Source organism: Momordica charantia, assembly GCF_013281855.1.
Source record: "Momordica charantia cultivar OHB3-1 chromosome 6 unlocalized genomic scaffold, Mcharantia_2.0 BLBB01000006.1, whole genome shotgun sequence".
NCBI lineage: Eukaryota > Viridiplantae > Streptophyta > Magnoliopsida > Cucurbitales > Cucurbitaceae > Momordica > Momordica charantia.
Window position 1 is genome coordinate 23,307,168 of NW_028275164.1, and position 13,549 is coordinate 23,320,716.

General features: G+C 35.3%; 1 protein-coding gene across 1 annotated transcript; it reads right to left on the minus strand.

Annotated features, from left to right (window-relative positions):
- Positions 1 to 3,558: 3,558 nt before the first annotated feature.
- Positions 3,559 to 5,600, minus strand: LOC148210979 (uncharacterized). Its single transcript, XM_088125262.1, has 2 exons — positions 5,001 to 5,600; positions 3,559 to 4,317 (listed from the first exon to the last, which is right to left on the minus strand). The coding sequence occupies exons 1-2, from the start codon at positions 5,598 to 5,600 to the stop codon at positions 3,559 to 3,561; spliced, it is 1,359 nt and encodes a 452-aa protein (XP_087981388.1).
- Between the last annotated feature and the right edge of the window lie 7,949 nt (positions 5,601 to 13,549).

Genomic DNA, 13,549 nt, shown 5'->3' on the forward strand with positions numbered 1-13,549 from the left:
GCAGTGGCATTTTCGTAAAATATGTTTCTTTTTTTGTTGTTTTTGGGAAATTTTTGGAGAGGGGCCGAGAAAGAGATTGGAAAGGACCGTTTTCTCCCGCGGAAGAGTGAGAGAGAGAGTAACAAAAATTAGTCCGTTTCACAAATTCCTTTTTTATTTTATTTTTTTTTGTTTTTTCTTTCCGGTGGAAATAAAAATAATCTCTCTAATAATAAACACCAATATTTTGGCAAACTTTATGACTTTATGTGTAGAGAGATTAATTGAAAAGTTGTGTGTAAAACGAGACGTTAAGAGAGAGATTTGAGAACTGAAAAGATAAAAGACTAAAGGCTCTATATCAAAAGTTAGAGGAAAAAAAAGAATATAGAAACAAGTATATTTAGTTCAGGAATTTTGATACACCGGTGTTAATTTAATTCATAAACTTCAATTGAGTTCTCGAACCTATGATTTTTATTGTAATTAAGTTCTGATTATTTAATATTGTGTTGATGATTATCTATTAATTATTAAACTAATAAGTGATGCGTGACACCTAATTGGATAAATAAGAGTGGACAAACTAAATTTATTTAATGAAATTGCAAGGGAAAAATTTTATACAAAGAGAAATAGTACCATTTAGGAAAAGTAAGTAAGAAAAAAAAATCGGTTTCTTAAAAGTAGACTAACTTTTATTAAATAAATTTATGGAATTTTTAGAAAAAGACAGAAAAAATAAAATATTTTAAAGCAACTTTTTCGACTTGTGAATTCCCCACGTGTCTCCCAACCACTTGGCCCAATTATGTCTGGTTTTGGTTACCCAGACAGATGAAGATGCAATATAACTTTTATATAAAGTTCATTTTGGGAGACCTAATATACCTATGTTAATTGTAGCAACAATAATAACTCTAAAAATTCAGAGAAATAACTCTAATATAACTTTCAATTCATTTATACCAATTTTGCCCTTTTCATTTAGGATTTTGTTTTGCCAACAATAAATTTCATAAAAGTGGCTCCACAAACTAACAGATAAAGCTATGTTTTATTTTGTTTTTATTTCCCCCCAACACATAGCCATTTGTTGAGTGAATAAGAGAAGTTACCAAGATCATATAATTTATTTTGGGTCAAAATTAACACTATGGGTTGTTTTATTCATTTAAAATACAAGAAAAATCTAATTAAACTTTCAGTTTATCATTATTTATTTTATTGTTCTTTGTCAGGGCCTCATGTGTAATGTAAAAAGTACAAATATATTAATTATAAGATTGCCCATACGGAAACAGAACGGAATGTTAGAGAAGAATAAAATAACTACTTATATTTATATGTTATTAACTCTCCATATGTTTCACCAATTATTTATAATCAGGATGGTTCTTTGATTTTAATAATTTGATTACTTTCGAGTTTTTGTAAATATAATATTCACGACCTTATCTCTTGAATGCTATTTTTGTTACGAAATTTTGATTTCGATTCATTTTAGTCATGGTTGAATTTGATCTCTGTAATTTTAAAAAGTTACTAATTTAATCTTTATTTACAAAATTTTAACCAAAATTTTATACACAACAGAAGAGTTTAATACAAACTTATGACAACATTTCAAGAAATTTAACGAGTGAAGTGTTATATTAAAATTACAATCCAAATAGAAATAAAAATGATCCCTTTTTAAAAGTACGTAAATTAAAAGAAAATACTTGCCTCATAAATAGTGATAAAAGAGGAATCTCATCTCTAAATATTTGACAATTCATTATTATTTAAAAAAAGTTTATATTTTTTCATTTTTCTCTCTTAGTTGTCAAATATTCAGTGAAAATGAGGAAGTATTTTCTCCTAAATTAAAATTCGGGACCAAAATGAATAAAAACTAAAATTAGGATATTTACACAAAAAGTTAATTTGGAAAGTTCCGATTAATCAGTTAATAATACGGAAACTTCATGATGCTCAAACGGTCATATTATGTGGCATGAGTATGACCATGATGTCGAATGATGGTCCGAACATGGCCATGCACTCGTGGGCCCCACTTTTATTTTTATTTTTGTTTTGTTTTGTTTTTATTTTATTTTATTTTCTTCTTAACGTTGGGATAAAACATAGCTAAGCTAGGTATCTCAAGCCCTTTGTTATTTACTAATGAAAAAAAAAACATATAATAGCGGATATATTTTCTGTGCTACTGCTATAGTAAACTATAGGGGCAGAATTAGGAATTTTCAGGGGAGAAATAAAACTTTACATTATAACTTTCCATATATATAATATTTTAATTTTGAAAATTTGAGGAGGGGAAGTGGTAAAATAGTAAGAAAACCTTAAAAATTAAACTTTTAACTTTATATGTAATTTTATACTCTTAATAGATCAAAGAATGGATAATGGCGTAGTTTCCCTCTCCTTCTGTTGATGCATGGACTTCGAGAATTCCGGTTCTTATCTCCAATACGCAACAAACTTGATGATCAGGAATCAAACACCTGCAAAACCGAACAAATCAAAATCTAAACCAGTGTGACTTCTGTCACACGGGCTCCGATGCCTAACTCAGAATAATTGGAGAAGTAGAGTATAGATGTCGGGTTCTCAGAGCATACCTTTAGGGTTCGGTCCATCTCCCTCTTATAGCAGTCTCATAGGAATTCTAATCGAATCTCAATCTTCAGACCCGTTACAAGCGTAACTGCAAAACGGTCGTAATTGCAAAACGGGAGTACTGCAAAACGGTCGGATGGGCCGTTATAGTTCTCGGTCGGGGGCCAAGAACTGCTCGGCATCGAGGCGCTAGATCCGTGTCGGGGTGCTGGGTCTGCTGAGGTTAATGATCTTGGGCACATTTCTTCTTTAACGGTCCGACCTCTTGCCTCGTTTGGACCGTTTTGTTCCCTGTTGCCCCCACCCTCAAAACAGAAGACGAATGACTGTGTCAAGTTTTTGTTTTAAAGGTATCTGTCGCTTGTTGCTACCACGATATCATTTCATAACATAATTCATATTGGTTAATTATGCCAAGACTTCTAATCCACAAAGCGTTTACCAAAGGCTTTTGTATACAGTTTTGGATTTACAATGCTTGGTTATTGATATTGGTTTGTACCTTGAGTTTGTCGATATTATTTCATGAATTGGAAGTTTTTCCAATTTTTGTTGGTCACAATCAAGTCTTCCGAGCCTCCTTTGGCTCTGAGATCTAACTTTAGCAGGGCTAGTATCGGTATTGTCGGATTTCAACTCGCTTGGCGCTTATATATATATATATATTTATCCAGTACTTCCCTGCTTTAGTTTTGACCATGCTGAGCCGTTATGGGCCTTTTGCGTGTTTGGCTTGCTTCTAGTCTGTCCCAATCTTGAGTTTCTTGACTGGTCGTAGATATTTACACACAATGCCTCCTGCTTAAGAAATTTATTTCAGAACGAACATAAAAACTCAAGTACTTATGCCAAATGTCGAGGACTATTAGTAAGAAAATCGTCTTGTCGGAGAATTAGTTACAATAAAATAACTAAGATAAAAGGGGGCTCAAAGCGTAAAATAAATGTGTCGAACTAGTGGTAGTATCTTTTGAGGTGCTGAGCATTCCATAGGTGTGGTAAGGCTTTCCCGTGTTGGTCTTCCAGGGCATAGGTGCCTGTTCGAACTACTTTAGTGACTTTGTATGGGCCTTCCCATGTTGGTCTGAATGCCCCACTAGTTAAATCTTTGGAATTTGGCATGGTCTTTCTTAAAACTAGATCACCTTCTTTAAAGTCGTGTTTCTTAACCTTCGAATTGTAGTATCGAGCTATCCGATTCTTGTACTCAGCCGTTCGTAGTCGTGTTGTTTCTCGATGTTCCTCTAACAGGTTGAGGTTGAGCTGCAAGGATTCATTGTTGTCAAGTAGACTGAACTGCTCCACCCTTGGGGAAGAGAGACCAATTTCCACCGGCACTACTACCTCGGAACCAAATGATAGTGAGAATAGTGTCTCTCCTGTCGACGTACAGGGTGTTGTTCTGTAGGCCCATAATGCATTGGGTAATTCTTCTACCCATAATCCTTTGAGTTTATCTAATCTGGTTTTTAGAGTTCTTTTGATGATTTTGTTGACCGCCTCAACCTGTCCATTAACTTGTGGGTGCGCTGGCAAAGAACAGATGTGCATAATGCCCAGCTCCTTATAAAATTCTCTAAAGGCAGCATTGTCAAACTGCTTCCCATTATCACTGATAATGGTGCAGGGTATTCCAAAGCGGCAAATTATATTTTTCCAGATAAAGTTGGTGATCTTTTTCTCAGTAATTGTAGCTAGGGCTTTGGCTTCGGCCTACTAAGTGAAATAGTCGACTGCCACCACTGCAAATTTGGTCTGACCCTTTTCTAGCCGGGGTGGTCCTATAAGGTCTATTCCCCATTGGGCAAACGGCCAATGACTCATTATGCTTGTTAAAAGCTCCGGTGGTTGCCTAGGTATTGTTGCGAACCGCTGGCATTTATCACATTTTCTGGTGAATTGCGTCGTGCATTTAGCATGGTCGTCCAATAATATCCTTGTCGAACTATTTTGTGGATTAGGGATCGCGCTCTGGAATGGTTCCCACAAATACCCTCATGTATTTCTCTCATGACATAGTAAGCTTCATCGGGTGTTAAGCATTTTAAGAGTGGCAACAAGTAGCCTCTTTTGTAGAGACTTTCATCTTTAAGCATATATCTTGCTGCTCGTCGTTGTAGATGTTGGCCTCCTATCCTTTCATTTGGCAGGATCCCAACCTTTAAATACTTGATCAAAGGGCTCATCCAGTTTTCTTCTGGTTGCCTTTGTTCGTCGATATCCATTGTTTCCTGAGCTTCTATGCTCGGCTCTGGCAAAATTTCGACCGGCACAGTTCTTCCCAAGTCGGTTTCATAAGCTGCAGCTAGTCAAGCTAATGCGTCTGCGTTGACGTTTTGGGTACAAGGGATTTGTCAAATCTCAAATTTTGAGAACTGACTGAGCTTGTCTTTTACCCGAGAAAGGTATTTTGCGATTTGTGGTTCTCTAGCCTGAAACTCTTCTTTCACCTGACTCACAATCAATTGCGAATCATTGAGTATCAGTATATTCCTGATCTCGATGTATCTTGCCACCTTTAATCCTACTAGCAAAGCTTCATATTCAGCTTCGTTGTTGGATGCATGAAAACTAAACCACAGTGCGTATTCAAATCTTTCTTTATCTGGAGAGACTAGTAGAAGTCCTGCTTCGCATGCTCTAAAATTTGAGGATCCATCTACATAGAGCGTCCAGGGTTGCTCTTCCTCAACTAGCTGTGGGCCGATGCTACATACTTGAGGTTCTGCCGGTGTTAGTTCTGCTATAAAATCTGTTACAGCTTGCCCTTTGATTGCAGTTCTTGGCTTATAGTGGATGTCGTACTCGCTGAGTTCCACGGCCCACTTCACCAGTCGCCCTGAAGTGTCTGGCCTTTGCAAAATCTGTCGTAGGGGAAAATTGGTGAAGACCGTTATTCTGTGGGCTTGGAAATATGGGCGTAGTCTCTGAGCCGAAGTGACCAATGCCAATGCCAATTTCTCCACTTGTGGGTATTTGAGCTCTGCATCTACCATTGCTTTACTTGTGTAATAGATTGGAGATTGCCGCCCATATTCTTCTTTTATCAATGCAGAACTCACTGCGGTGTTGGATATAGTTAAGTATAAGTAGAGCTCATCATTGGCGATTGGTTTTTAGAGGAGTGAGGCTACCCCCAGTATCGTTTTAGCTCTTTAAAGGCAGTCTTACACTCTTCTGTCCATTCAAATTGCCCTTTCTTCTTCAGGATTTTGAAGAATGGCAGACATTTGTCAGTTGAGCGACTAACAAATCTGTTGAGTGCTGCTATCCTTCCGTTAAGTCCTTGTAGTTGCTTTAGATTTCTAGGTGGATCCATTTTTAAAACAGCTTTGATCTTATCTGGATTGACTTCGATTCCCCTTTGGTGCACTAAGAATCCCAGGAATTTATCTGAGGTTACTCCACACGTGCACTTTGTAGGATTCAACTTCATTTTGTACTTTCTTAAAACCTCAAACGCTTCTGCCAAATCTTCCTCGTGCCGTTTATCTTTTCGACTATTCACCAACATATCATCCACGTAGACCTCCATATTTTTGCCGATTAAGGCTGCAAACATTCGATTTACCATTCTCTGGTAGGTCGCGCCTGCATTCTTCAACCCAAACGACATTACCATGTAGCAATATAAACCTCGGCTTGTGACGAAAAATGTCTTCTCCTAATCTGGTAGGTGCATCTTGATTTGATTATATCTAGAGTAGGCATCCATAAAACTTAGTCTTTCATGTCCAGCAGTAGTGTCAACCATCTGATCTATTCGAGGCAAAGGAAAAGAGTCCTTTGGGCAGGCCTTATTTAGGTCTGTGAAGTCGATGCACATTCTCTATTTGCCATTTGGGTTCCTTACCAGTACTACGTTGGATATCCACTAGGGATAATGCACTTCTTGAATGAAGCTCATCTACCTGTTCAGCCACAATTTTGTTCCTTTCTTGGTTGAATGCACGACGTTTCTGATTCACTGATTTACAGCTTTCGTCGACGTTGTCTGTACCATGACTCTTCGATCGATTCCTGACATGTCGTCATGCGACCATGTGAACATGTCGGCATTGTTCCTTAGGAAGTTTATAAGGCTCTTTCTTTCTTCATCCCCCATCCTGGTTCCGATGTTGACTCGTCGATCCTCGGACGTCAGGGGGATACATTCCACCTCCTCAGCTGGCTCTCCCCTACTGGGGGTGGTCAAACTTAGTTGATGACCAAGGCTCGGGCTTGCTTTTTCCGAATGGTCAGCAGCTTCGGCCTGACTCTTCTTTTCGAAATGTTGCCAGCCCTCACCTGGGTTTACGTCGACATGCTTCATTCCACCTTCCTCAGATCTGGGTGTCACCTCGGCAGATCTGGGCTTCGCCTCGGCCAATCTTGTTTTCAGATCTGGGTTTCGTCTCAGCAGATCTGGGTTTCACCTCGGCTAATTGCTTGGACTATGTCGTCCCCACAGACGGCGCCAATTGTTGATGTGTGAACTTTGACAATTCCGGTTCTTATCTCCAATATGTAGCAAACTTGATGATCAAGAATCAAACACCTGCAAAATCGAACAAACCAAAATCTAAACCGGTGTGACTTCTGTCACGCGGGCTCCAATGCCCAAGTCAGAATTGAAGGGATGTGAATCCCGGAGCGAAAGCGGATCTTCGTTGCTGATTTTCGGGATACAAAACCGAAATTGAAAGAAGGAAAATACAGAGGAAACTTTGCCTTTGAAGAACGTTTCTTCAACGAGTTTCCCTCGAACACCACCACTATGTCTTCCTCGCTATCCTCTTGGGTCTCGGGATTGTGCTGGTGGGAGTAATCCTTTGGAACAAGAGGAAGAATTGAGAGAAAGAGCTTTATCTTTGAGAGAAAATCAAATGAGTTTTTTTCTTCTGTTCTATTCTGTATTTTTGCAGAACTGCAAAAAACAAAAGTAGTGACGTGGGGTAACTCCCCACATCACACTAATCTCCCACTCCCCTGCAAAATTGCAGTGGAGTTTAATATTATTAATATTAATAATATATATATATATATTTATATAAATAATTAATATATATATAATAATTAAAATATAAAATTAATTTATTAATTAATCATATTAATTAATAAATAATTATTAATTATTAATACAATTAATAATTAATATATATATATAAATCAAATAAATAATTAACATTTAATTATTTATCACAAAAATAGAATCATATTCTATAACATTTCTCTTGTATAACCTATAGTTCTAATGTACATCTTATGCACATTATTTTTAACCTATAGTTTTAATATGAATCTTATTCATATTAATTTTATTTGAATATCATTCAAATAATTTCTCTCATAATATATAGTTTTAATTTATAATTAACTATATATTATAATGTATCAATATACATATAATCCCTTAAGTAATTTGAACAATTCAAATTCTTCCAAAACCTTGATCCCCGTTGTACCCGTTATGAGCTAGCAAGGGGACCTAATGGACCTACAGATTAGAAGCTCCAACGATGCAAGATTAATTGGTCAAACTCATTGACCGAGTTAATCAAGATTCGTTAACTACGGGTCATTCCACTAAAGACCCGCAGTTGCACTCTTCTCACTGCAGAATGTTTTCGTGTCCATGGATATACGACCATTAATGACGAGTCAATCCTTCACGAGCGTTCGTAACTCAAGTTGGATCAAATTACCGTTTTACCCCTGAGTTACATCTTACTCCTTAAACACCACTGCTCTTCTAATGAACAACCCAGTTATGGTCCAACCAATAACCGGAAGTCCCTCTCGGCCAATGAGAGGGTGAGGCCCGTTGTTCAAGTCCCGGAGTCTGCATTTAAGGGAACACTCATCTACTCCCCTGAAGTCGGGGAGGAGTGAATTCCATCTTGTAAAGTTATGTTCCCAACTCCCAACTCGGTCTCGTCCCCAAACTGGTAGGAATGTTGAGTCAGTGACTTGGGCCACTCTCACCCATACAGATGAAAGGACGAGCCCTCACGGGCAGGAGTCCATAACTCACTCAGGATTGAGAATGAGTTGTCTGGTCATCCTAAGAAATAGCAACCTATTAGTTAACGGTGTTACATCTAAAGATTGCCTATTTCGTGGTCCGGTCTTATACAAACTCATTGTATAGGATACCCCCACTCGCATATCTCCACACGAACGACCTGGATCGAGTCGTATGTAACCTTTACAGAGTGGGTTGTATCCATAGTGTTGCCAGGATAAGGTACCCAGCCTTATCCATATACTATAGACCCTTTAGGTTATTCACGGGACATTATCCATTCATATATCAGGGGTATATCAAATATATACCCCGTATATCAACTATCTACTGTCCCGATTACATCAAAAATAACCTTGGATGTTTAGTTTATTGGATTTTGGACAATGCAAAGCTATGATTCAACAACAGATTGATTGAATAAAACTTTATTAAATAGACATTTGTTTTTACAAAATACAAACTACGAGTTTAGGGCAACACACCTAATAAGAATAACCAGAGAAGTAGAGTATAGATGTCGGGTTCTCAGAGCATACCTCTAGGGTTCGGTCCATCTCCCTCTTATAGCAGTCTCATAGGAATTCTAATCGAATCTCAATCTTCAGACCCGTTGCAGGCGTAACTGTGAAACGGTCGTAATTGCAAAACGGGGGTACTGCAAAACGGTCGGGGCGCCGTGGCGCTAGATCGGTGTCGGGGTGCTGGGTCGGCTGAGGTTAATGATCTCGGGCACATTTCTTCTTTAACGGTCCGACCTCTCGCCTCGTTTGGACCGTTTTGTTCCCTATAACACCTTCCTTCTTCACTCCGCCCATGAATACAAAATGTTTTAGCACAGTACACTTAGTGTATTCTTTTACGAGTAATTTTTTTTCTTTTATTTTCTCTCCTATGTTTGTAACGTGACGTTATGGAAAAAATATGTTAGAGAGGGAGATATGAGTGAGAGAAATTGAGAGAGAAAGGTAGAGAGAAAGGTAAATTAGAGGAAGATAGATATTTTTGAGAGAATAATATTTTACCTAAGGTACGGTCATTAATTTTTCATAAGTAGAAGAAAAGAAAGTAGAAAGGAAGAGAGAAGATTTTTTTGGGAAAAATACTTAGATCCTGACTGGTGAGTATCTATCTCACTAACATGAACTTAATTCAGCGGTAATTAATACTCAAGAGGTCATGGCTCATGAGTTCGAATTCTACTATCCTACTTGTACTAAAAAAGACATATTGGTGAGCACCTATCTCTCTATGCTAACCACTATTGAAAAATTCTTCTCAACTTTTGTATTTCTCTCTTTTAGTTGTCAAATATTTAACGGTATTCAGCACCAATTAAGACTTAAGTTAAGTTAATAGTGTAACAATATCTCCTACCGTTTAGTTTTTGACTCATAGGAGAAGAGACACCTCTTATTTTTTCAAAACAATAACTATCCATAAAAAATTTAATGATGTATAGCAAAAGTGTCGAGTATTGTTTGTGAGAGTGAAGTGCTAGGGAAAAAAAAGGCTTATGAGAGTGTAATTGAGAGGAGAAACTGATATTTTAAAAAACAAAACTTCAAAAAGTTAATATATTTTTTAAAAAATAATAAAAAAGAAATTTAAATTACAAATGAAGAGGCCGTGTAGCGTGTAGGTATTGAAGGACAAGGATAGGGGAGTAATTGGAGAGTACTTTGGAAAAAGGTAAATATACGAATAATTTGACAACATATTTGATTTGACGTTATTAAGGTTTTGGGTAATTTTGAAATGTTTTATATGGAGGGAGAAACATGATACTCTCCCACCAGAAAAAAAGTAGTACTAAATTTGAACGCCATAATTATATGAGACATGGTTGTACTATTTAGGTTGCTAGAAAAATTCCAAAACTTTTTGTCTTAGATCTAATTGGTTGAGCATTATATTATAGAAAAATTCAAACAGTGTAGTGACAGCGTCTGCTCTGATTTTTGGGCTTCATTGAGCATTCTATAACAACTCGTATTTTCTAATACGGTCATTCTAACAGTAATGTGGAAGTGTAAACAAATAACCAATATATTTAAAGAAAAATTTTCTTTATTTAATTTGATATTACGACAAAAGATGAGGGCAAGTCCAACTTTGAAACAAAAACTTATACCATAATAAAACAAAAGAATAACTAGCCGAACTAACTAAGTTCTCGTAAGCTTAAAAAAATGGAAAATACTAAAGATTTCCAACTCCTCGTGCCAGAACGCTCAATCACTGAGCAATCATTTGAACCTTCATTTGAAAACATTTAGAAAACAGAAAAATGAGTACAGAAATACTCAATAAGCAATTTCCATACCAACCATTGAAATTTATTTTCCTTTCAAAACATTTGTAAACAAAAATTCAACATATCAAATATTATAAAAGTCCTAAAACATTTAGCACAACTTTCAAACATTCAAATAAACTAAATCATTCAAATATTCGAAGCAATCTTTTATTCATTCATACTTTCAAAATCAGAGTGGTAGGTTGCATTATTTGGGTAGCCTACAGAAGATATGTGAATACCCGTCGGTAACACCAATCAATCAGAAGCTTCAATATAATCAGAGTTGTCGAATTAATATCGACCAGAACAAACAAAACAGTTACTTAAGTGTGAGGCCACGCGAGGGAATAACATACACAAATCTTCATTCCCAAAGAATACCAAACCCCACAAATAAGCTAGAACAGAAATACATCGTCAATTCCAAATTAGACTACTACCCCAAATAAACAAAACATTCCTCAGAACGACTATCCTATTAAATCAATAAAAAATATCTTTCAAATAAATATACAAAACAAATACTTACTTTTGATACGAAATCAATTCAAAACTTTTCGATACATGCTAAATTTACAAAAAGTTTCTCAGAAGCTTAAAATCTTCTGATCAATTGAAAATTTGGGAATTTTAAATCTGGAAAATTTTCTATTATATAAAATAACATTTCCCAGAATTTCCACAAAACAATTAGCAATTTATTGCTTTTTATAGAAAAATCAAATCTGAAAAGTGTATAGAAAATCTTTAAAATTTGGTAGAAACATACAGTAAAAATCGAAACACTAAGTCATAGTTTATGAGATTCAAATAGGTAAACTTTTTAGGTAAAAAGAGTCTCGTAATAGCCCAAAAACAGTTTCATAAACAGGATTCAAACAAAAAATTATGGAAAATTTTAAGGGGAAAAAGTCCTTAAAAATCTTTTATTCTAAAAGTAAAAATAAATATCTCAAAACTTTTACCAAAGAACTACGAAAAAACAAACAAAAAAAATAGGGGAGTAAACTTACCTATCTTGAGAGAATATACCAAAATTTTCGTTCTCGATATGGAAAACTAGGTTTAACCATCTAAGAAAAATATTAATATAAAATCAGACTTTTAAAACAAACCATAATAAAACATTTAAAAAAAAAACTAACATAAATAAAATTTTTAAAAAAATTAAAAAAATAAAAACAAATTATCTTTTAAAAATAAAACAAAAAGATTTATCTTTTTAAGGAAAAAAACATGTATACACACACACATATATACTTTTTTTTCTTTCAATTGTTGCATGTTGTAACGTTTTCTTATTTCAAAACGAAAAAAAAAAAAAGAGAAATGTTTTCTTTATTTGATTGGCCTATAATTTTTCTCCCAATTTGATTACTTTATGTTTTTTTTCCCGACCATTTATTCCTATAAATATGTCATAAGGAAACGTAAATTAATACATAATTCCAATATAGTTAATATGGTGCGCCGCCATCGCCCTCCTTCCATCTGACACCGAACTTCTCGCTGGACTCGCATCTCCAGATTCTAGCTATCGTAGCCTCCAACGGCTTAGTGACATGCAAAATTCAACGCCCCGAGCACCCCTACGCTACCACCACGGAGTACTTCATTTCCAAATTTTGTGTAATTTCGTGCATGGGACTGCCATGTACACACTTACAGCAACGGCTCATTGCGCTTTCCATTCTCCTCCGATTTTGAACCAACAAACAAAATAATCTCTATTTTTCGTTCCTTTCTTTCTTCTTTTGTAATTATTATTTTTTATTTTTTATATCAACGCCTTTTTTTATTTTTTACTTTTAATTTACGTCCCTACATCTTATATTATATTATTGTGTTGGGAATATTAACTAGTACAAGATCCGGTAATTTCGATGTTGTGGTTATTCTTTTTTTCTTTTTTCGCTATTAATTAAGTGGAGCTAATGAGGAAAGTTCAAACATTATTCTCACCCGAATCATTCTACTAGTTAAACGACGATGTTTATTTTCTTTGAAAAAAAAAGATATTTATTAGTATATGCAATATAGTTATTCCAAAATCTGCATTACTTTTTCTTGATTTGTATCTAGGGGCAAATACAAATTTTGTTTACAGAGCTTTATTTACACCCTCTAATAGTATATATGATTGTAAAATTTTTAAAAAAATGTATATTGGACAATTAATCTAGCCACCATCTAAAATTAGAGTTTAAATATCCCACAAATTTATATATTTTTCATTTTTTTAAATGGTCATTTTTTTCATTCTTTAAGAATCATGGGAATTTCGACTGAATTTTTTTCACTTTTTTTTTAAGAATCACGGAATAAACTTTAAAATCATAAAAATTTTGACGGATTATTTTTCTTCCTTTTTAAAAAATCATGGAAAAAATGAATAATAATAATCACAAAATAAATAAGAAAGGAATTAGGGTCGTGACCACTTCACTTGAGAAGCTCGAAAAAGAAGAGTTTCTGTGGTTAAAAGTGATGTACTCGAGAATAAAACATATTATTAAGGATGTCACATTCTCTCTCAACCTAAAAACAATCTCCGTCTTCAAAAAGAAAATTAACTGTATGGAGAAAACTAGAAACAATTTCAAGGATTTGATACGAGAAATTGACTCTATAGATGTGTG

Coding starts and splice junctions, on each gene's coding strand:
- LOC148210979 (XM_088125262.1), bottom strand. CDS start 5,600: ATGGTAGATGCAGAGCTCAAATACCCACAAGTGGAGAAATTGGCATTG. Junction 4,318..5,000: donor TCGCAAAATACCTTTCTCGG/GTAAAAGACAAG, acceptor TTCACTTAGTAG/GCCGAAGCCAAAGCCCTAGC.